This window comes from Maniola jurtina, chromosome 14 (genome assembly GCF_905333055.1).
Source record: "Maniola jurtina chromosome 14, ilManJurt1.1, whole genome shotgun sequence".
In the NCBI taxonomy this organism is placed as follows: domain Eukaryota; kingdom Metazoa; phylum Arthropoda; class Insecta; order Lepidoptera; family Nymphalidae; genus Maniola; species Maniola jurtina.
Window position 1 is genome coordinate 9,506,976 of NC_060042.1, and position 23,308 is coordinate 9,530,283.

The 23,308-nt window shown below is 36.2% G+C and overlaps 5 protein-coding genes across 5 annotated transcripts; 2 read left to right on the forward strand and 3 right to left on the reverse strand.

Moving 5' to 3' along the window:
* The first annotated feature begins 8 nt into the window (after positions 1-8).
* Positions 9-2,505, forward strand: LOC123871949 (probable basic-leucine zipper transcription factor P). Its single transcript, XM_045916013.1, has one exon. The coding sequence runs from the start codon at positions 375-377 to the stop codon at positions 1,881-1,883; it is 1,509 nt and encodes a 502-aa protein (XP_045771969.1). The 5' UTR covers positions 9-374; the 3' UTR covers positions 1,884-2,505.
* A 1,306-nt stretch (positions 2,506-3,811) lies between these two features.
* LOC123872086 lies at positions 3,812-4,210 on the reverse strand. Its single transcript, XM_045916214.1, has one exon. It carries the CDS (start codon positions 4,208-4,210, stop codon positions 3,812-3,814), a length of 399 nt encoding a protein of 132 aa, XP_045772170.1.
* A 2,494-nt stretch (positions 4,211-6,704) lies between these two features.
* On the reverse strand, positions 6,705-8,671 carry LOC123871955. Its single transcript, XM_045916027.1, has 2 exons — positions 8,056-8,671; positions 6,705-7,415 (listed from the first exon to the last, which is right to left on the reverse strand). The coding sequence occupies exons 1-2, from the start codon at positions 8,321-8,323 to the stop codon at positions 6,817-6,819; spliced, it is 867 nt and encodes a 288-aa protein (XP_045771983.1). The 5' UTR covers positions 8,324-8,671; the 3' UTR covers positions 6,705-6,816.
* Positions 8,672-8,984: 313 nt separating this feature from the next.
* On the reverse strand, positions 8,985-13,134 carry LOC123871953 (zinc finger protein 62 homolog). The gene is made up of 8 exons (XM_045916019.1): positions 12,944-13,134; positions 12,700-12,829; positions 12,250-12,379; positions 11,547-11,692; positions 11,088-11,236; positions 10,587-10,788; positions 9,766-9,884; positions 8,985-9,526 (listed from the first exon to the last, which is right to left on the reverse strand). Exons 1-8 carry the CDS (start codon positions 13,033-13,035, stop codon positions 9,379-9,381), a joined length of 1,116 nt encoding a protein of 371 aa, XP_045771975.1. The 5' UTR covers positions 13,036-13,134; the 3' UTR covers positions 8,985-9,378.
* Positions 13,135-14,019: 885 nt separating this feature from the next.
* LOC123871950 (zinc finger protein 93-like) lies at positions 14,020-23,083 on the forward strand. Its single transcript, XM_045916014.1, has 10 exons — positions 14,020-14,370; positions 15,076-15,205; positions 15,538-15,667; positions 15,990-16,186; positions 16,503-16,675; positions 17,375-17,570; positions 17,846-17,961; positions 18,334-18,593; positions 22,271-22,298; positions 22,522-23,083. The coding sequence occupies exons 1-10, from the start codon at positions 14,243-14,245 to the stop codon at positions 22,586-22,588; spliced, it is 1,425 nt and encodes a 474-aa protein (XP_045771970.1). The 5' UTR covers positions 14,020-14,242; the 3' UTR covers positions 22,589-23,083.
* The last annotated feature ends 225 nt before the right edge of the window (positions 23,084-23,308 follow it).

Sequence of the window (23,308 nt, forward strand, 5' to 3'; positions counted from 1 at the left end):
GTCTATGATTTCTCTTCTTCACCGACCGAAAAAAATTAAAAAAAAAGCTTGCTTTGCCAAACATTGCCAAATGCCAATTTTCAAGTCAAGTTTCAAGTTTCGACTTTCGCGTGAATGATTGTTTTGTTTGAAGCGATACTAATAATAAGTGCATTTTGAGAATTTCGTTTAATTTGTAAAGCAAAGCAAGAAACATATTACTCTCGAATTGCAAAGAATGTTTGTGGCTTGCTACTACATTGCTAAGTACTTGATAAGTACTTGTTAATACCTAAATGATTTTAACATTTGGTACCTATCATCCGAAGTTCATGATAGAAAAAGATACATTAAATGATGTTTATTACATCTACTGACAAGTGATCCTTATAAATATGATTATTATTAACGGTACAGCACACACAGACAGCGCAATGAATTCTTCAGATGATGCAGATGGCTTATACCCAGTTGCTAGCAATTTCTGCAGAGATTTCATCAAGGGTTGCTGTTCCCGCGACAATTGTCGATATTTGCACGAACTTCCACCGAGATCTTTCCTCAAAGAACTTTTTCGTTTCTGTCATGACTATCAAAACAAAGGATGTTTTCGACCTAACTGCAAATTTATGCACACCACAGTAGAAGAAGAGGAACGTTTCTATGCCACAGGAGAGTTGCCCCGCGACCCAAGAAATATATCTCCCACTTGTCAAACATATCCCTCTCAAGACAGCAACTTCATTTCTAACAATGATGTGGCATCAAAACGTAATATTCCACCTTCAATGTACCAAACCCAGCATTCACGTATCAGAGATGACGACTCACCACCTGAGGCTAAATTTAGAAGATTTGCATTTGAAGGAGTTTGTCTAGAAAATCAAACATTGCAGGCAACGCAATGTCAAAACTGTGAATCATTGGATCATAAAGTAAAATTATTACACGACAACATTAGTGTGCTGCTGAAGAAGGTTGCAGATTTGACAGCAAAAAATGCCCAACTGACTTCAATGAATGAGTTTTTACTTGAGCAGACATCATCCTATAGAAGTGACCAGCCATGTGTGATAACCTCTCGTCATGGCACATCTGCACCTCTGGCAACAGTAAGTGTGACTCCTGTGGTGAGTCTAGCAGGAGGTTTACCCACCCTGGTGCCTGCAACAGCCAACCCTAACTTGACATTAGCACCTGCAGCTTCTCAAGCTCAACTATTAACTCCAGCGCCACAGATACTTACAGTGAGCACTACACAGCAACTCATGGGGAACTCTGGAGCACTGATAGTTACAAGTGCAGGTGCCCAGCAACTTATGCAAGTCAGTGATTCTGGCACACTGATGGGTGGTGGACAAACCGTGGTGGCTGTGACTCCTGCACAGTTGACTTTGGCACCACCAGGACAGCAATTAATGAGCAACGGACAGCAGTTAATGAGCACTGGACAGCAAATAATGAGCAATGGGCCCCAAACTGCAGTGCAGCAGCTAGTTCAAACATCAGCACTGCAGCCACAATTGGCACCTCAACATCAAGCACCACAGTATGCGGCTGCACAGCAATCAGTGCAGCACTTGGCTGCTGCACAGCAATCAGCTCAACATCTAGCAGCACAGCAGTCTGCTCAGCATCTCGCTGCTCAGCAATCCGCACAGCATTTGGCACAATCTGCTCAACATCTTGCGGCTGCACAACAATCTGCTCAACAGTTAGCAGCAGCTGCACAACAGTCTGCACAGCAGCTGGCCGCGCAGCAATCAGCTCAACAGCAACTAGTACACCAAACATCCACCCAACAGATAACAATTTCCAGTACTAGTCAACCAATGGCATTACCCAACTCACAGGCTCAGCCATTGACATTCCCAATCATCTCTCAAAGCATTTTGCCTCATTAAATTAATTTTTATTTACAAATGATTACTTTAATGTGGGAATTACAGTGATTGGATTTATTACAAGATGCATGACTTAGTGAAGATCAGATATTAAGATCTCTTTATTTGTACCTATAAAACATTAGGGCTGAAACCAGCAATTATTGTGCATGTATTGTTCACAATGGAAGGCACTGCCCCTAAATTAATCAATTAATGTCAGATTAAAGCTTTGCATACAACAGTAATCAGTATGTATTTGAATTATATAAATATTAAGTTACTACTGAAAAAATCCAGCCCTATTCCTTGTAAGTTACAAAGGAACCTCTGTGCAAAATTTCAGCATTTGGGCTGGGCATGGTGGTCTGTGGGGCTGAGTGTTGATGCGGTTGCCAGTGTCTTCTTTGTTAAAAATATTTAGAATAATTTTCTTGTTAACCAGAAGTTTATATGTACTTCGTTCCCATCAAGGTAGTTTTTGCTGGATAGTACTCTTCAGGAAGAACCAAAAATACACTTGTTTATGTTGCAGTTTATCGACAGAGTTCTCCAATGCATAATTATTGTGTTAAGTGTGAATCATCCAACCCCACTTTATAATTTAATGTTTCTTAGTTATTAAATGAAATTGTGTATTTAAGCAATGCTATTATTAAGTGTGTGTGTGTGTGTAGAGGTGATTGCATAAAAGGTGACCTGCATGACTCGCCAATAGGGAGATCGCTCATCACAACTTTTTACAACAATACAGCTGCACAAAGGGCGTGATACAGCAGCGTTATATCGCTGGTCGTATTCTTTCGCCCACAATTCTGTATCACTACCATCACGATTCGTGACTCAGAATTTTACTGTGTTCAAGATACGCGGGGCTGTATAGCTGCAAAAAGTCGCCGCGGGCGATATCCCATGGATAACATATTTGTTGTTCCTGGATGGCCCCAGGAACAACAAATCTGCCGTCCTAAAGCTAAAGTGTCGTTAACTACCAAAACCAAGTTTCGAGATATGATCAAAAAAGCGCAAATTTATAAAGAAATGATGCCATTTGATAACTAATAAACGTATACAAAACTTGAAACTATAGAAATCTAGAGCAAACAGAGCACTTTCGAATAGCTGTATTTTTAAGTTTCTAGAGTAAATAATGATTATAGCAGGAGAGTTTTGGCTTTTTAGTCTAGCATTTTTTCTAACAATGGCTTATGTTTACATAACTTAAATGTCGTTAGATTACCCTTTAAGACGTTTATGGCTTGGATTGCATTTACTTTTTTTATCTTTTTACGGAACTTAAAAAAGTTATATAATTCCTAAAGTAAAATGACTCTAAAAGACTTTAACGACATTATATGTTAGGTTATGATCCTAAAAACTATCAATAACAAAACACTTAAATGCGGTTCTTGTAATTTAAACACATTTTAGTCTAGAAGAATAGAAACGATTTGTTTACAGTAGCGTTTTTTGGGGAGACTTGCTAAACTAAAATGTGGCTTATTACAAAAGATCGCACCGTAGCGACGTTTTAGGTTAGCATTGTTTATAAATGTTTGAGGTTTTCCAATGAAAGTAACGGTAACTACAACAATTGAAAGAGCGTCAGTCCGAAAGTGCCCATGCTCGTCTAGAATCTCCGTTATGTACCTACCGATGAGCAGTCAGTGATCCCTGTTCACGAGCTCCTCCAGTCCGGGAAACACACACAAGTTCGTATTTCCGTCGATTGACATGCCACCCCAGAACATGCTCGATCTTCCGCCATATTCTACTCTTTCTTCTATGCAAGCCTGAGCAAATCGTTCGCCTTGTCTTCTGTACACTCTCTTTCGCCCGTCATAACAAAATAAAGATACTCTTGTCTCATCCGAGAAGAGTCCAGCCCTCCATTGGTCGAGGGTTCAGTTGACATGCTCACGGGCAAATTGCAACCTTTCCCTGCGATGCTATGCAGTTAATTTCCGACCCCTAGCAGGTACGCGGACCGCAATTTTCTTCTCTCGCAACCTTCTTCTAATCGTAGACATGCTCACTGTAGCTCTGCGAACTTCTCGAAGCTGCCGTTGCAGCTTAACGACATAAAGGAATCGATTGCGCGAAGAAGATATCACAATAAAGCGGTTGTCTCTTTCGGATGTGCAGCATCGTTGACCTGATCCATGCCTCCGGATGTAGCCCCCAGTCTCTTGAAACCGTTGGAATACCCGCTGCACGGAAAAACGACTCAAATTAAGTTGCCGTGCCACATCACATTGTCGCATCCCTGATCGCAGTAATACAACCACTTGAGCGGCTTCTTCAGCAGTAGTGTCCACCTTGAGGGTTAGTTTTCTTGCAGTCACCATCCAAACGTTGAAGAGGACACACGTTAACTGTGTGTCCTCTTCAACGTTTGGATGGTGAATGACCTTATACTGGCCATTTTATAGCCCATGAAGTTCAAACAAGTCGTGGTCCCTATAATGAGGATTTTTGCAACATTTTCTTTGACGTACCGTATTCAGAAGGTTTATATCGTTTATGAAATGTAACTATTGTTTGATAAAAGTTCGTTAAACGTTCTTTGCATTGATATCAATACTGTTTGGGTTAGATGTACGGACAAACGAATTCACAATAAAGTTACAACCTGGCGAGATGCGGGAATAGTTAGAGACATTTAAGTTATGTATTGCGGGATAGAGTCATTTCAGTCTAGGAAACAATATTTTTTTGCAAAATATAACTAAACTGTAACGCGTTTATGTGTGATTAAAGACATTTTAGTCTAGCATTTTCGTTTAAAGACATTTAAGCTATGGAATTTAAGAAAAAATCCTTGTAGCAATAAAAATTAACGCCGCTTAGAGACATTTTAGACTGGCAATGTCAGTTAAATACGTTTAAGTATTGTTATTATATAAACAGGTAGTTACTTAACGACGTTCTTCATATTGCTATATCAAAAACTACAGCAGCTAGGAAAATACCGGTTAGATTGGTCGATAGAAAAAAAAATTCTGAGTAAGATAGTGTTAAAAAGTCGAATTTGACCAAATGTTGGTTAACGACGTTTTAGCTTGAGGAGGGCAGAAATGTGGTGATGACATCAGTAGAGGTCAGGTCAGCACGGCTCGCCTCCTTGTGCGATCGCCTTTTAAGGTGCATGATACGGGTCTGCCCGCGAAATTCAAATTTAATTTGGTTTTTCGCAATTTGTAAACTAATACGACAAAGAAGGCTTATGGCACCTTAATAGCGCCAATGGCAGTATCATCCTCACAGGTTTATAAAATCTTTACTTGAAAGGGTCCAGTTTAAGAAATTAGCTGTATCCACTAATTTTTGAGTAACTCATGTCAAACTCATTATGATGACTAATTTCTTAAACTGAATACTTTCGAGTAAAGATTTTTATGTAATCCTGTGAAGATGATACTGCCATTGTTGGAATTAGAATGCCATAAGCCTACTTTGTCGTATTAATTTACAAATTGCGAAAAACCAAATATTTGAATTTCGCGGACAGACCCGTCTCATGCGCCTTAGCTATGGCTGGTCCCATATTGGCTACAATCGCTTGTCAACAGCTAAAAGTTGATTTTTAGTTGCATAGGCTCGAGTAACCCATCAGTGGTTGACCGTGTAATTGCGTTCATGAGCGGAGATTGCGACCAGCCTTAAGTCGCCAAGGATTCTTGCTTATTAGGTACTGAAAATGAATGAAGGAAAATATGTCGTTCAATAAGTACATATAACATAAGTCAGAAATAAAAAGCAAAATTGACTTTTTCATACATTTAATTAATCAAATAAACATACAGTAGAGCGCCGATTATCCGAATTAATTGGGACCGGGGTCGATTCGGATAATCGGACATAGACTGGTAATAAAGAAAAACGAACTGTCACACATAGAATAAACTTTATTAAATTTAACAAACTCAATTCTACAATATGTAAGTAGTGCACTTGAGATTTTATATTACGCTACGAGAGTTTTAATTTTTTATATTACGCTTAGGACCGATTCGGATAATTGGCGATTCGGTTAATCGGCGTTCGGATAATCCGCGTTCTACTGTACCTATAAAAGTTTTGTCAGGCTTCTGGGTTCTTACTCTTCAGTGTTACTTTTATTAGTTCTTACGTATTTAACACATTTAAGTTTTTAGAAATGTTTGGCAGAGTAGCCCATATTAAACTTGAGGAAATATTCTTGTTAATTAAACCGCTAGTTCCTACAATCTCATTGGTTTACGACTACGTATCTAATGACGTCGCACTTTTCATTTTTTGAACTAACCTACGAACATTAGCAATAAGTAAGAACTTTTAAAATGTTCCATTGAAATGTTCTTTCCTTTTTTATTTCATGAAGTAGGTATGTTAATTTATGAACTTTTGAATTACTTGAGCTGTAATGAGTTAGGTTTATTTATAATTTATCATTAAAATGAGCATTTCCGAGAGAATGTCTTTTATTTCATAGGTACCCTGAACATTACAATGAATTTAGAATAAATAACGAAAATAATGACAAACAAACAAACAAATACTCAGTATCGATTTTTAGGTCTCAGGCTAAAGAGAACGTGATGGGGGTTACTGTCGAGCGGGAGCACGCGATTGATTGATTAGTCTCCCCTTCTTTCCCTCGATGCACCAACTTTGCCTCACACGCCGCTTTTTGCTAAAGTTTGTCGATCAAAGTAAAATTAACTTAGTAAATGGTTCCGTACGGAAGGGTGCCAATGGTACCCTATTACTAAGCTTCTGTCCGTCCGTCTGTTTATCTGTCAGTGGGCTCTATCTCATGTACCGTAATAGGTAGAGTTGAAATTTTCACTGAGTGTGTTCTATTGCCGCTATAATAAATATAAAAATGTTAAAATGGACATCATGTAAATAAAAAAACTTACGATGGTACTGAACCCTTTGTGTGCGAGTCCGATTCGCACTTGATCAGTTTTTAATTTTTTCTTTGATAGCACTCCTTATCATTCGCCTTATATTTTAGAATCTTGCCCTTGGTTCCAAGTACAAAATTACCAGAACGATCGAAAGCCATAGCAGTAACATTGGCCGGTACTCCTTGGACTAGCTTCATTGGACCAGTATCGTTTTCGTGGATGTAAGATAAGGTTTCGCTTGCTACAAAAACGTATTCTCGGTGAAATGTTATCTGACCTAGTCCTTCATAGGATACATTACCGATAAAAACAGCATGAGACAAATTGGACTTTAAAACGAAGAACTTTTCTTCCCTGATATAGTAAAAATTGTTCTTGTCATCAACAGCTACTTCCTCGAGGGCGTCAAAACCTTTAAAATGTATTTTTTCATTGCCTTTTAGTAGATACAATTGTTCATGCCCTTCCGGACTACTAGTGATGTACGTGTTACCATCTTTGTCTACGAGCAATGAGTTTAATTTTATATCCGGTTTGGAGATTAAAGTTGCGTCTTGAGACTCGTAGTTGTAAGTGTAGATTCCTTTACTCGTTCCGAAATAGACTTTGGATTCCTTTTTGTCCACTGCAACGGAGTAGCTTTCCCGTTCAGGTAAACCTAAAAAAAAAACAAAAAACCACAGTAAGTAGGTAACTACTATCCTTTTTGTGCGAGGCGTATTTTGAGAAATGAGAGTTTGAATTCGAATTCAACGAATTTTAATTGTTTAAGTATTGTTTTGATTTATTTTTGGAGGTTTCGCAAAATGGGGGAATATCTTATTAGTAGGCAGGTAGGTACTTATCACACTAATATTATAAAGGCGAAGTTTGTATGTGTGTGTGTGTATGTTTGTTACTCCTTCAAGCAAAAACTACTGGACTGATTTGGCTGAAATTTGGAATGAAGATAGATAATATCCTGGATTAGCACATAGGCTACTTTTTATCCCGGAAAATCAAAGAGTTCCCACGGGATTTCGAAAAACTTAAATCCACGCGGGCGAAGTCGCGGGCATCGGCTAGTATCTAAAATATTTTAATACTTGCTTCCCACGTTGCAATTATTGATTTTGCAGACGGACGCGGACCAGCCTGCACCAACGTAGAATGGGAAGAGTATCGTCCGTGGTAGCGCAGACACGTCGTCGTCCGAACCTTTCGCGCGGGTGCGTGGCTGTCCGTGGTCCCAGGCTGTGCGTAATAATCCGCACAATCACGCACCGTGGGAATCAAGCATAAGGAAATAAAAATCTTACCTGGAATATTTTGAGCCGTTGTAGAGTTAGGCTTGATTACTTTGATATCGTAATAATACCCGTTGAAATTACGACCGAATACGACGAAAAATAGATTCCCTTTGGTGTCGAAATGCGCGTCCGTTGGCTCCGCATCGCCCGTGTTGTAGATTTCAGTTACATTGTAGTGGTCTTTGTCAATAGTCAAGTCGGTCTTACACCCAGTGCGGGGAAGATCGAAAGCAAAACATTTTTGCGCGAATAGAAATAGCAAAATAATTGTTTTCATTTTTACTTTTTAATAGAACTTTATTCCTTGAAGTCCAATACGCAAATGATTTCCGTATATTATGTTTGGAATTACATTATCTTTCTTTTATTAGAAGCTATAGTAATAAATCTGGTGCTATTGTTCTTATAATTTCAGCCCTTTAAGATATATCCTGCAACTTAATTGCTTTTGATAAAAATGTGTAATAAATTATACCTAGTAATAGAAAACAAAGAAGTAAATAAGTAACATTTATTTTATCATAGTTAAATAATTAGTAATTAAATTAATCTAAATATTCTTTAAATAAATAGAGATGCGTTACTACTATGAAATTACTCATATAAAATGTGAGCTAAAAATAAAATAAGTACTAAAATCTCTTATCATTGTTTTTCTTTTAGAGCTTTAGACCTTATCTAATTATGTTGCGTACAGTTTGTTGTATATAATTCACCTATGATGAATAATAAAACACAGTGGCATACCTTCCTAATTTAAGGTGTGAAGTAAAAAGCTAATTTTGAAAGTGATATAAAATTCTAAAAATTACTACAATTGTTTTGATTTTTAGCAGTAGTGTTACGTACTTGGATAACTTAACAAGTGAAATAATAATACTATAAAAGCAGTCAGCTACGAAGATTCCTTCCCATATATTCCGGATAGTGAAGAAAAAACCAAGTCAAAAAGTTCTTGGGTACACTGTGTGGTATTGCTATTGGTTTTTTATAGGCAAGCGCTTGACCACAATCACACCTGATGGAAAGTGATGATGCGGACTAAGATGGGAGGCGTTTACCTAGAAGATGACTAGTCACTCTTGTTTTAAAAGTGTACTCGGATTGTAATTGGAAGGAAACACAGGTCGCGGAAGAGTATTCCAAACCTTAGCCATGAGTATGAGGAATGATGACGCAAAATAATTCGTGCGTGTAGGTGGAATGTCGAGGACATAAGGATGGAAACTCTTCCGACGTCTTGCGGTTCGGTGGTAAAATGGTGAAGGGGGGGATAAGATTGAAAAGTTGTGGCTCAAATAAACTCAAATCTACCACTAGACACTAAATACACTATAAGGGTTCACAGTTATTAAGTCTCTCCCACTGGCTATTGCCATTTTGGTTTTGTTCCAGTTGACATTGCAGATAGGAGGGCAGGCGGCCGTGCCTATCTCCCTTGATCTTATGCACCTTCACCCGATGTCCTTGTAATATTTTCCTGTTAAAAATCAAAATTCAACGTTGAGAACTCACAAATGTTTTAGCATAGGCGATCAGTGATTTTGTTACATATCATTTCAATTTCGAAAAAAAAAAAACAGATTTTCTTCTAACCTCCATAAACTTCAAGCTTTTTGTTATATGTCTTCGAGTAGAAATACCTTGTTAATTAAAAAATATTTTAAAATCATTTTAAAAATATTTTCAAGTTTGAAAATAAGTTAAAAACAAACTTACTTTGTGTTGAACTTCTTAAAACAAAGGTCGCATTCAACGGTGCCTTGTCGCAAATGTATGTCCCGTACATGTTTCTTCATGTCGTATCGAAATATGAACGCCTTGTCACAATAAGAACACTGCAAAATAAAAAAAGAGTTTTATTTTAGTTTTTTAATTTCACTACAAAATATCTCTGCTTCGTATTACTGAAGGTTGTAACCCCATCCCATTAATCACAATGCGGATTTTTTTTAACTATACGTCATCATGGTTGAAATAAGATAGGAAGTGACTAGACAGCCACAAGCGGTAGTCTTATAGTATTTTTTTTAAACCGACTTTGATAACCACCACCACTAAAAAGCAAAAATAATATAGTATGTCCTATCTTTCGCCTGCAACTTCATCTGCGTGATATCATTTAACACTCGAGGAGAAGTATGTCCTATCTTTCGCCTGCGACTTCATCTGCGTGATATCATTTAACACTCGAGGAGACAATGAAGCTATCTACCAGTGCAAGAACTTTCAGATTTTAAACAACTTGTGAAGCGCAGTTGAAGTGCAATTGTTTGGTTTCAACTGACCCTGCCGTCTGCGTCCACTCCGCACCGGCATACCTACTCGAGATACAATCTATTTTTCCTTAACTGACTTAAAAGATAAAAAAGTAGCTGCTAGCTGAAACACGTAAACCCCTCTGACCTTGAAGTCCTTCGACCTTGAAACTTGCTGGCTTTGACTTTGAGCCCCTTTGAGCGTGGGGCAAGGTCGAAGGGACTCAAGGCAAGATAGCTTCAAGGATAGACGGGCAATACACAATAAATAAACAATCATACCTTAAAATCTCTGGCTGTACTATGCACATGCCTCATATGTTTGGCGAGGTTGCTAGAGCTGGAGGTAGACTTGGGACACTGTGTACACTTGAACGGCTTGTCGGTCAAGTGAGATCTCTTGTGCACCTTCAGCAGGTCCATTGTGCGGCCCATGTATGGACACTGCTCGCATTTGAACGGAAAGATATTCTCGTGGATACTCCTGACAATACATTTAATGAATTAAAAACATGAAGGCTTCCAGATATAACACTGTGTGCTTTTTAATTTTTTGTTAATTTGCATGGTGACTGTTCTGAATTTTTTATTATTTGTTGTTAAATATAAGGCAATAGCAGTACATACTCTGTGAAAATTTCTACTCTCTACCAATTGCGGTTCATGAGATAAAGCCCTGTGATAGACAGACAGACGGACAACGGATACTTAGCAATAGGTTCCCAGTGGCACCCTTCAGGTACAGACTACAGAACCCTAAAAAGTAAAAGTTAGGATACCTACATATGGACTATAAGATTTGCATTGGATCGAGTAACCTTCCCACAAATATCACAGAGAAATTCATTTTTACTTTTTTCTTTAGGTCTCTTTCTTTTATTGCAGTTCTGTGTATTTTCCATGCACTCAGACAAGTGAGTATTGTATGAATCCTGCAAAAGATATCATTATGTTGATAAATTTGCTAGTATACAAAATCACAGACAAAACTATAACCTCAGAGTAACCCAATTTGCTCCAGAAATCTGAAGTGAAGAAATTCATAGGAGGACCGGATTAATCGCATAGACACAGGGTTGCGAAGTTGAAGTGGCAATTGGCAGGGCAAATAGTTCAAAAACCTAGTAGATGTTGGGGATCCAAAGAATCGGAAAGCATTGGAATATGTTTCACTAGGTGGACACATGAAATTAAACAAGTTGCAGGAAGCCTCTGGATTAAGACCATGCCCACTGTACTTACCAAATTAGAAAAATGTTTGTTGCATACTGTACATCCCCAAATTTCCGAATTGTCTTCTGAAAAGGCTGGAGAAGGTACATTATATGATTCATCACTCTCTGGTAGTGCTACAGTGTCTGCTTCATAATTACTAGTTATTTCAGTTTCTGTAACAAGAAACAGTATTTTGGGCAACATCAAAAGAATAAATGTAATATTTTTTTTGCTTAAAACATATATAACTGCAAAAAGTTAGAGATCCTTTCATCAATCTGTAGACCCCCCGAATAGGAAACAGATATCTCAACCACTTGACTTGTCACATCACTATTCTTCATGGTGAAGGAAAACATTGTGAGGAAATCTGCATGGATGACAGTTCTCCATAATGTTCTCAGAATTCGAACTCTTGGGGGGGAAGGAAAATGGTTAGTATAATATATCAGTGTACCACATGCATAGAAGTGGAGGTGATCACAATAGATCAGAGACGGTCAAAGTGATACAGGGTATACAAGAACCTGCATAGCTCCATGCATGCTTCGCTGTAAATCGACCACTCACTGAATGATTTGACAAGCAAAACACCACAAACTGCATACATTACAATATGCTGTATGGACATATGGAGGATAACTGGAAGCAAACAGTTAGCTGCTCACTGTTCACCTAATGGGGATTTGATCTTGTATAGGTATACATACAAGTATTTTGGTATAGGTACCTTTTTTAATGGAAAGTTCTATCATCTGCTTGTTGGTCCTTTGGCACATTTCCCGGAAAGTAATGCATCCATTCAATAAATCTAAACATTTTTGACATATATGCTTTGGTAATTTGTCTTTTTTGTTTATCTGAAAGTAAACAATAGTAATTTGAATTTAACGACCGCCTCCCCCTTGCCTTCTACCCTGACACTTAGCCCCAGTGAAATTTCAGAATGCCTTTCTTAGTTGGAGACAGCAGTATGTTTTAGAGAAAAACCTACACGCGAAATCACAAGTTTTATGAAACCAATGGTTAAAGCTGCAGGTATGTTAATATGTCAGTCAGTCAGTACCTACTTCTACTAGATTTTTACTGACTTGTAAAGATGTGTTCTTGCTTAAATTACGATCTGATTTTTGAGTTTTAGACTAAGGTTAAGCAACCATAATTTTTATTCAAGACTCACCGTTACTCCTGCAAAGTTCTCAATTTCTTTTGCTATGTTTGGATGTGAACTGTTTTTGAAAATTGGAATAGTTCCAACTTCCTTATTGCACACTCGACACATTTTTGAGTATATGGCTTTTACTACAGGGCTGAAACATGGAAAATTCATTTGTACACCCATTAACCCAGCTAAAATACGTGTATTATTAAATTGTAGGAATGTAGGGTAATGGGTATGTGCTATATAAACATTAAAAACTTACGATTTTTTAGCCTTTATCTTTTTTTTCTGCTTTTGCGTCTTTTGCAAAACACTTGCAATTAACATTGATTTTAATAACAAAATAGAACTCATCTTCTAAGTTAAAACTATGGAAAAATCGGTAGTTTCATTAAAATTAAGTTTTATTATTTAATTTATAGTAATGAATATAAATAAACAAAGCATATTGACTTATTGTCAGTGGAAAATTGACATTGACATTTTCTGGGTTGCCAGTCTGTTTCCAAAAAAGAAATAGTGTTGAGAATGGGAAACAAGATACTGGAATATGAATTCACTGACTCAATGTTACCTACGTACGTTATGCCACACATACCATGAAGATATGATAATATGAAGGTAATAGCTGATAAGATAATAAATAAAATTTATTTAATTCATATGGAGTGACTCATTAGTCTAATGGTTAATAACTGACTTCCAAACCATATGGACCTTTCAATTCTCAAGACAACCGTTTGTGTGATGAGAGTAATAAAATAATTGTTTGTCTGGATACTAGCTGTCACTTTCCTTTATAAGTAACTAAGTACATTTGTATATTTTATACTAGAGTTGTAACTATTAGATAGGTACATTATGTACATAATTATCTAAATGAAAATTGTGTGAGCAGTCTAATAACTATAATATTTTAGTCTTTGAGAAGAAGGAACTGGTTCATTGATTTATTTACAATAACACCACTAAACCACATCACTACAGAGGTACTTTTCTATTCTTTAAAGCCATACCTAGTAACTTCCTGCGAGCCAATTTTCAGCCCGATTTGTACATTAATTTGAGCTGTGCGTTGTTTGATCAGTCAGTCAATCATCCAGACAGTCAGTTACCTTTTCTTTATACCTGAAACACTGAGAAAAATGTCACTCTTTGTTTTTAAACCCTCATCTGGTTTTGATACTAACTAGATTAATTTATTACTATACTAGATGATGCCTGTGACTTCATTCGTTTGGATTTAGGTTTTTAAAAACCCCTGGAAACTCATTAATTTTTATGGTTTACATCACTATTATTTTACATAAAATATATGGCAACATTATTTTACAATAGTTTTTTGACCACAGTTTTTGACATCGAATCCTGTGATCGAATCGAAGAGCTAGTTTTAAAATTATTTTTTCGTTGTTTTGCTCAGTTTTGCTGTACATATTCACCATTGCTACGAAATGTCTTGAAAAACTATTGTGGATTTTAATAACATTGCAGTTTAAGTAAAGTTTTAACACATAAAGCTTAAATAGCTTTAGAAATACCCTAAAACTCTTCCACTAAGATGGCTGTTTATTTAACTAAATCTATGATGTCTCGATTGAATAGAGTCACATATCCAAGTACAAGCCCTAATGAAGATGATGAAAGTTGTACTAACAGTGAACATTGGCAAAGGCTCATGATAGACGCGTATGTATAACTATTAACTTGTATTACAATTTACAATTCTGGGATTATTATAGTGCTTCTCCACTTTGGTCGATGGCTCATAGTACCTAGTTCCCAAACATAATATCTGTTTGGATGGAAGCAGTTTTGAAGTGTTCAGCAAGATTTAGTTAATTTTTTTTGAATAAAGTTAACTTATATTTATTTCCATAATGGTAGTGGTATTTAGGTAACAGACAGACACTAGGTATTGTATTTATTGTTAAACTTACTAGATGATGCCTGCGATTTCTTGTTGGATTTAGTTTTTAAAATTTTTGTATGGACTCCTTTATTTTCTGCATTAAAAACAGCTTGTATCTCTAAAATGCAAGCTATCTGTATGTATCAAATTAGTCAAAATCGGGTCATCCAAAATTTTTGGGGTACTTTGATTTAATAGAATCAAAAGCAACTTGTGTCCTTCTCCAGGATGCAAGCTATCTTTGCACCAAAGGTCATCAAAACTGATTAAACAGTTGGGCCTTTGAAAATCCTGTCCGGAAATCTTTGATTTCCTGAGATAAAAGTAGCCTGTGTCCTTTTCCGAGATGCAAGCAGTCTCTGTACAAAATTCATCCAAAACTTGTTTAACAAATGAACTGTGAAAAGGAAACATAGACAACAAATATAATTTTACATTTACAGCAACTGACTATTTTTTAAAGTATTGTTTTTTTTTTTCAGCAAAGTTGGCTTGAAATTGTCAAAAGAGAAGATCTGCAGGATCTGTGCAAAAGTTGGTTGTACACCTTTGAGCAATAAAATTAATGAATATGATATCATGGGAGCTATAAGAAGCATTACAAATGTCACTGTTAGTATTGGAATTTTTATGTTACTTATTACTAGCTTATGCCTGCGACTTTGTCCTCATAGCCTACATAAATATTAAACTCTTATTTTTCCTCCATAGAGGTTGAATTTTTAAAATTCCTTTCTTAGCGGATGTCTGCATCATAATAGCTATCTGTCCAAAAAACCCAAGTAGACATGGACAGGTACCTATCATCTAGTTTTATTATTAAGTACAAAAACAAAAAAAAAATCAAGTACAGTATGATCTGCAACAGAATGAGTGTTGTGATTGCCAAATTGCATAATTTCTAGTTTTACTGGCAATTTGAAAGTGTGTTATTTTATTTACAGATAAATGCAGATGATTCTTTACCAAAATACATATGTCTTGAATGTTTAGAGTCATTAATGGTAGCCATGAAGTTTAAAAAGACTTGTGAAATATCTGATAAAAAGTTTAGAAAAATATTGAATCCCATGGGTAAGAAAAATTTTAGCAATATGTTTTACTATGAATTTGAAAAAAAGGTGGGGAAAGTTGACATATCGCGAGAAACAAAGGGTGACTGACCATCCAATTGCTTACTCCCGCGCGATAGAAATCCCCTCACACTACTTTTGATCTACGTGGACCCTAAAAATTGTTAGATAAATGTTAAACTGTGCTACAAGCATGACAAAGTCCTGAGCAACTACACAACTTGTGGTAATGTGGCTGTTGTGGAGAAGGTTTAATTTATCTAATTTTTGCTGTTACTGCATTCTATTGTGAGTGTGTCAATCTTCAATTTTTTATCCTGCAGGAGATCCATCAGTTCACTCATACCCATATTCAAAACATGATTTTCAACTGTTACTACATCAGATGAAACTGAAGAGAATGGAGACAGAACAGAAAGAACAAGAGGAAAGGAGGAAGAGAGAAAGACTGTTGCAAAAGAAAGACCCCAAGAACAAAGAATTTAAGTGTTCACCCTGTGATATGGAATTCCCTAGTAAGGTAAATAAATACCTATAACTATATGGGTTTTGAAAAAATTAGTTCTAATGGCAAGGAAATTCAAAATGGCGCCCAATTTTTAAAATTGTGACAAACATTTCTTTTTTATGATACTTAACAAAAAACCCCAGATATCGATTTTGAAAGAATCTGGTGAAATAAGGATGAATTTCAAAATGGTGTCCAGTTTTTAGGTTTATTAGCTTAAAGTCTGGGATCATTACCCATGCATATCAAAAGTCCTATGTGGATGTGTGATTTTGTATATGGAACAGCACTGGAAGTTGTGTCTATGAGCACATGGTGTGTTGTGCAGGAAGAGCTGGCGGCGCACCGGCGCGAGCGGCAGTGCGCGCGGCGCGCGTGCGACGTGTGCGGGCAGCTGGTGCGCAGCATCGCGCAGCACATGCGCCACAACCACGCCGTGGCGCACAAGTGCCCCGTCTGCGCCAAGGAGTTCCCCATGCTCGCGCGGCTGAAGAACCACATGTGGGTATATACAATATGTAAGGTGCTGTGTAGCTGAGTAAATAATAAGAGCTGACGGCGCGGCACCGCCGCGAGTGGCAGTGCGCGTCGTGAAGAATTTAATTCCACCTGATGTACAAAATAGATTTGTAACAAAATATTATACCTACTAGCTGATGCCCGCAGCTTCGCCCGCGTGGATTGGTCAGATCCCCTGCAGCATCAGGATTGAAGAGTTGGACTCCAAATTTTTTATGAAACAATGTTGCAAAGTTCCTCTATCGATTAAAAAAGAAATGACGCAAATCGGTTCAGAAATCTCGGAGATTTCGGTGTACATAGGTAGAAAAACACAACTCCCTTTTCGAAAGTCGGTTAAAAAAGTAGCCTATTTTATGCCCTGGTCAATCCTCTACTTGTCTGTGAAAATCCCGTCAAAATCGGTTCAGCCGTTCCAAAGATTAGCCTTTTCAAACAGACAGACAGACAGACAGACAAAAATTTTAAAAACGTGTGATTCTGTGTTGGTATCGTTCAAATAACCATATGAGCTTAATATGAGGTAGTTATTTCGAAATTACAGACAGACACTCCAATTTTATTTATTAGTATAGATTACTAACATTTTATGCTTTTATTTTTAAGACATCAGTTTAGATAAAATAGTGTACGAAACTTCATATAACAGATATTAAAATGTTTTATAAACTCTTTCACCAGGCTTGTGCACACAAACACATTCAACTTCTTCTGCGACCTGTGCCCATACAAATGCAAGCACAAGTACTACCTCGTGATGCACATGCGCACGCACACGGGCGAGAAGCCGTACAAGTGCGCGCAGTGCCCAGCCACCTTCGTGAACGCCTCCAACCTCAACAAGCACAAGCTGACGCACCAGGAGAAACAGTTCAAGGTAACATGCGGTCTGACAGTTACACATGCGCACGCGCACGTGAGAAGCCGTACAATTATGTGCAGTGCCCCGCTATCTTCGTCAATTACAACAAGCACAAGTAATTAATCATTATTTTTTAAAAAGCATTGTTTATTAATTGGAGAGGAGCACCTAACCAATCACATCATACGACGATATGTGAAATTGCAGGCATTGTAGTCATGATTCAAGGCCTCCAATGAGATCATCCTAGCCACTAGCATGCGCATTCTTAATTATGTATTTATTGACAGTGTATGCTGTGCGAAAAGGCGTTCCGCACCGGCACGGCGCTGTGGGAGCACCACGACGCGAAACACATGAACATCAAGCACACATGCACATATTGCGGGCGGGACTTCTGTTACAAGTGAGTCTTATACTTATTTTATCACGCAGGTGGGCCCTTAATATAATCTGACCTATCTATGAATAGGGTAATGACTACTAGTTAATCAGCGACTTTTTATCAAACGTCAAACGCTCGCTTAGTATGGGAGCTTGTATGAGATACAAAGATGTGACGTCATAACATTTGACGTACGTTTTTAGTTTCTTCAAAAGAAAAATAAAATAACAGTTAGATGTCGCGCCGCAGTACATATTTCACAGATCACGTTACCAAAGTGAACCCAGCGAATATGCTCGGGAAAACCAACCATTTACACCCTCAAACTATTTGAGATTAGAAATTTTTAATCAACGATTTATCTCTCTTCAACAATTTGCTATTATCAAACAGATCGGATCTAAGGAAGCACGAGATCCGTAGTCACAATCGGCTCAAACGCGACTACATAGGCGGAGAACCCACTTACAAACAAGTAGAACGACTGCAGAGGATACAAGACGACAACGATGCGATGGAGAAATGGCGACAGCAGCAGATTGTGGTGACGCAACCGCAGCAGACCTACATAGAGCACACCAAAGAGTTCATACAGACGTCGCATCCGATGTACGTCACGGATGTGACGGGGATCATCCAACAGCCGATTCTTGGTAAGTGCTTAGTTCTTGGTGCAATTATACTTGACGTACTTTGACTTTGCCCAGACTTAAGTTTGAGTTAAAACGAGACAGATTTATACCAGTGATATAACGCTGTCTCATTTTAACATTGTCTTAAGTCTAAGGCTAAGTCAAAGTGCGCTCTATAAATTTCAGCCTTAGTTCTTGGTTTTTGGTAAGAAAATAATATCTAAGTGCTTCATTGTTATTGTTTCATTTATTGGGTCAAAATCACCAAGGTGGAAAATCAGCTTCGCTAGCAAATAAATGCCTAAATTTATTTATTTTTTAAACAAATTATCATATGTAGATACTTAGTAGGGTTCATATTGACTGTACCTAATATATTATACTTCAAAAGTAAAATAGATTCATTATTATTTGAAGAAATAACTACAAAAAATCATTTCGAGAACGCGTCCTAAGTAGCAATCGTTAGAAACTAACACTGGTAATATACATAAAAGAAGATTAATTTAACGGTTCTTCTGACTTATTGGCCTTCAATATTATCTAATATCACGTAGTTATACGCATTATTATCAAACAAAAAGAAACCAAAGAAAATCAAGTCAAAAGATCATGTCCCACAATGTAAGCGTCGTTTGAGTGAACGCAATTTTGATTGCCTGAAAAAATTGTGTTTCTGAACATGGCCTGTAGATATCTCTGGTACAGAGCAGTGGAAGATGTAAACAAAGCGGCTGTCAAGAGATTTTCTCGGCAAAATAATTAAAAATAAGTGGTAACTACTTTTCTGTTTATTATTTACAGAGCGTACATCAATAGGTCGTCATACCGGGAACGCGTTTATTAATTCGGAATATTAAAAAAAATACGTGTTATAATGCTTATAACGAATAGTAATCTCAAGTATTTTACATCAACCAAGCCAAACATGAGATCATAGACGGCTGCCGACCAAAATAAGTGCGTTTATTTGAAAAAGTCATTTCGGGAACGGTCATTTCGGGAACGTTCTCGTACTTGACGGAACGTTCTCATCATCATCATCGTCCGATGATGATGATTTAAAGTCAATTTCTGTTCGTCAGGAGACTGCGCAAAAACCGATTATTGTTGAAACTGGATCATCTTACGATCAAGGCAAGGAAAATCTACATCCAAATAAAAATAAAATGTTCCAAGGGATGTAAAATATCCTACCAAAAAAAATTTTAATTAAGTTCAAATGATGTATCGTACATTGAATTTGAGCAAATAATTAGTATTATTCCAATGCCATTGCTGAAAAAAGCAAATAATCGAGAGTATTAAATTACTTTGATATTGATATTGATGTTTACGAAAAATTCTAACGTTTGTTTCTTTCTTGTTTTATAATATTCTCGTGTTTAATTAATATGATTAAGAGAGAGATTGTTTTTGATTAAAAGTTTAATTTAGTTCTACAGAACTTTTTTCAGGTTTTAATGGTTTGATTATTACCATCATTAAAAAGTTTAATGTAATTGTTAAGAAATTTTACTTGGTTGTAAACATCAATTAAAATATTTTTAAGAAGAGATTTAAGTCACACTTTGTTGTGAATAAACTTTATGACTAATAACTAAATAAGTATAACATCCAAACATTTCGATTACATTTCTATAAACCTAATTTGTATCTACATCGTCATGTATACGCATCATTTCGTGAACACCTTATCATTTCTGGGAACATCACTAAAATCACAAATAACACATTATTATTTTAATTTTTTTTTAAAAGTCCCTGATAATATTACAATAAGGCGGACCTCAATACCTACAGTTTATTAATTTGTATATTAGTCAACAATTTTGGCATATTTAGTTAATTTTATACAAGGAAATAGTCAAGTAGCTCCATTTGTAGTGATATTTTGCTTTTAAACGTTTTCATATGCAATTTCTTCAGAGTTTTTTAATTTCTTGTTAATAATTGTATACTTCCGCTACTGAATAGGGTCAAAAAGAAATACTTAAGTCATATTTTAATGTTATTCTAAACCTCACAAAAACGTTCCCAGAATAATTGTTTACAGCGACAGGTCACTTTGGACATAAAATTACGAGAGAAGTACTTAATTCTATGCTCTGTCAACGTACATATTGTTTAAACACAAGTTTAGTGATCATTTAAGCTGATTATCAAAGTAATTGCTGCTAGTTATATTTATCATAAAACAGAATTTGGAATTTGCCACCTTGGTGATTTTGACCCTATTAATTATTAAAAAGCTTCATTTTTATCAAATTTTGAAAATATTCGACCATCATTTAGTAACATATTAAAAGGCCGATTTTTAGTATTTGCTAGGTATGCTAAGTTTTTGCTTCGTTCTTTATTAATTTTTGGTCACTTGAAGACTAAATCAATAAATAAATTGTTTATTGTTCAAAAACAATAAACAAAATGACTAATTCAATTGGAGTGCGCCTCAAGTATCAAAGTAAAATCATTTATTTATTCAAAGTTGGTGCCATTGTGTACACTTTTTTGATATTTTTGTAAGATAATGATGTAATGATGATAAATAATCCCATAAACTTAAAACTAAAGCTACGAGGGTTCCAAACGCGTCCAGATGTGAGAAGAGCCCACAACCAACTCAGTACGCAAAGTTGGCGTAGTTTGGCCAAGGTGCCACGATAGAATTATAAAACGCATAGACAGTCTACGCTGATCGCCTTCTGCCCTGTCGCAACACTAAGTACAACATAGAAAAGTAATGTGTTTGCACCATAATTACGCGTCATTTACCACTTTCATATTATATTTCACAACAGGCTATGAATAAATTAAACATCCATGGGTTATATATTACTCAAGTATCAAAGTAAAATCATTTATTTATTCAAAGTTGGTGCCATTGTGTACACTTTTTTGATATTTTTGTAAGATAATGATGTAATGATGATAAATAATCCCATAAACTTAAAACTAAAGCTACGAGGGTTCCAAACGCGTCCAGATGTGAGAAGAGCCCACAACCAACTCAGTACGCAAAGTTGGCGTAGTTTGGCCAAGGTGCCACGATAGAATTATAAAACGCATAGACAGTCTACGCTGATCGCCTTCTGCCCTGTAGCAACACTAAGTACAACATAGAAAAGTAATGTGTTTGCACCATAATTACGCGTCATTTACCACTTTCATATTATATTTCACAACAGGCTATGAATAACTAAACATCCATGGGTTATATATTACCATACAAATTATTACAATACATAATATCTTATGCATACTTTGGCTATAAACTGTCATAGTTGTAGTAATATATATGCTAATGCTTATGGAAATCGCGGCATCATCTCCAAAGGGCTTGCACTTGGTAATCTGCATTATGAGAGTATATTTGGGGATTCGCTTTTCGCATGCAAAGTTAACGAGCTTTTGGCTTTGTTTTACATTAGGATATCAAAAAATAAGTATCATAATCTAAGCGAGTTTTATGCTGAAATTTTATGCGTATATTTATCCTTACTAAAGAGCTTTTCCAAGCATGCCTAATACAATGTTGAAAGATGTTGAATATTATTAATTATATGAATATTTTATACTATGGAAAATAGCTCTCAAACTAATGTTGAGTCATGTACATTAGTTTCTGAGCAATTTTTATGATTACTAATGATAAAAAAAGATATGGTTTTAATAATTCTTTTTTATATTGTTTTCAGCCCAGCCACAAACAGTGCAGCTAACTTTGTAAGTACTTAAATTATATTTATGTCATTCAATACCACTTAAACTTCTGGGAAATTACAGGAAAGGAATTAAATTATTAATTATTGAATAGTTATTTTAAAAAAAAACATTATTTTATTATTAATTTAAAATATTATTCAATTATTAATATTATTTTTAAATTAACCATTTATCAATTTCAGTCCATAAGTCAGTTAAAATATAATAATTATTATTGTTTCAGACCTGATTTGGGGATGAAAGACGAGGTGAAAATTTATGAAGCTCAGCAAGGTATGGCGTATTTTTAATGTATTTATCAAGAAGACTCAATGTATAGCGATTCTGATGGTGTTCTCTAAATTAAAAAGTTTTAACGACCCATAAGAGTAAACAAATATATTACACTATAGTAAAGGAATACATGTATGATGTAATATAATATTACATCTAAGTGTGAACTGTGAAGTTGCCTTCAAACTACGAAAATGTAATATAATATATAAATATCGCTCACCCTACTTTTAAATGTCACGTTCACACCTAGATGTAATATAATATTACATCTAAGTGTAAACGGCACACACACACACACACATTCAAAAGTAGGGTGAGCGATATTTATATATTATATTCCGTAGTTTGAAATCAACTTAAAAGTTTAGAACGGTGCCATTCGAATCGGTGCCAACTGCCAATAATAACCATTGTATAGACTCATTAGATATTTTATATTCAGCCTAGATTATCCTGCGGTTGCGTCCGCGTTAAAATATTGTTATTGAATAAATGTAATTCTTTAGGCCCTTGCAGCTTTTTTTTACATTTTCTAGCTTAGCCTAGTTTTTATTTATAAATACTTGTTATAAGGTAGGAACGAATAATTGTGTTATGGTTTAATTGGCCGATTTTACTAAAAACAATCTTGCCAACTCGATTTTTAGGATTACGTTCCACAAGGGTGCCAACGGAACCCTATTACTAACCCTCTACTATCTGTCCATCCGTCCGTTGTGTCTGTCTGTCTATCT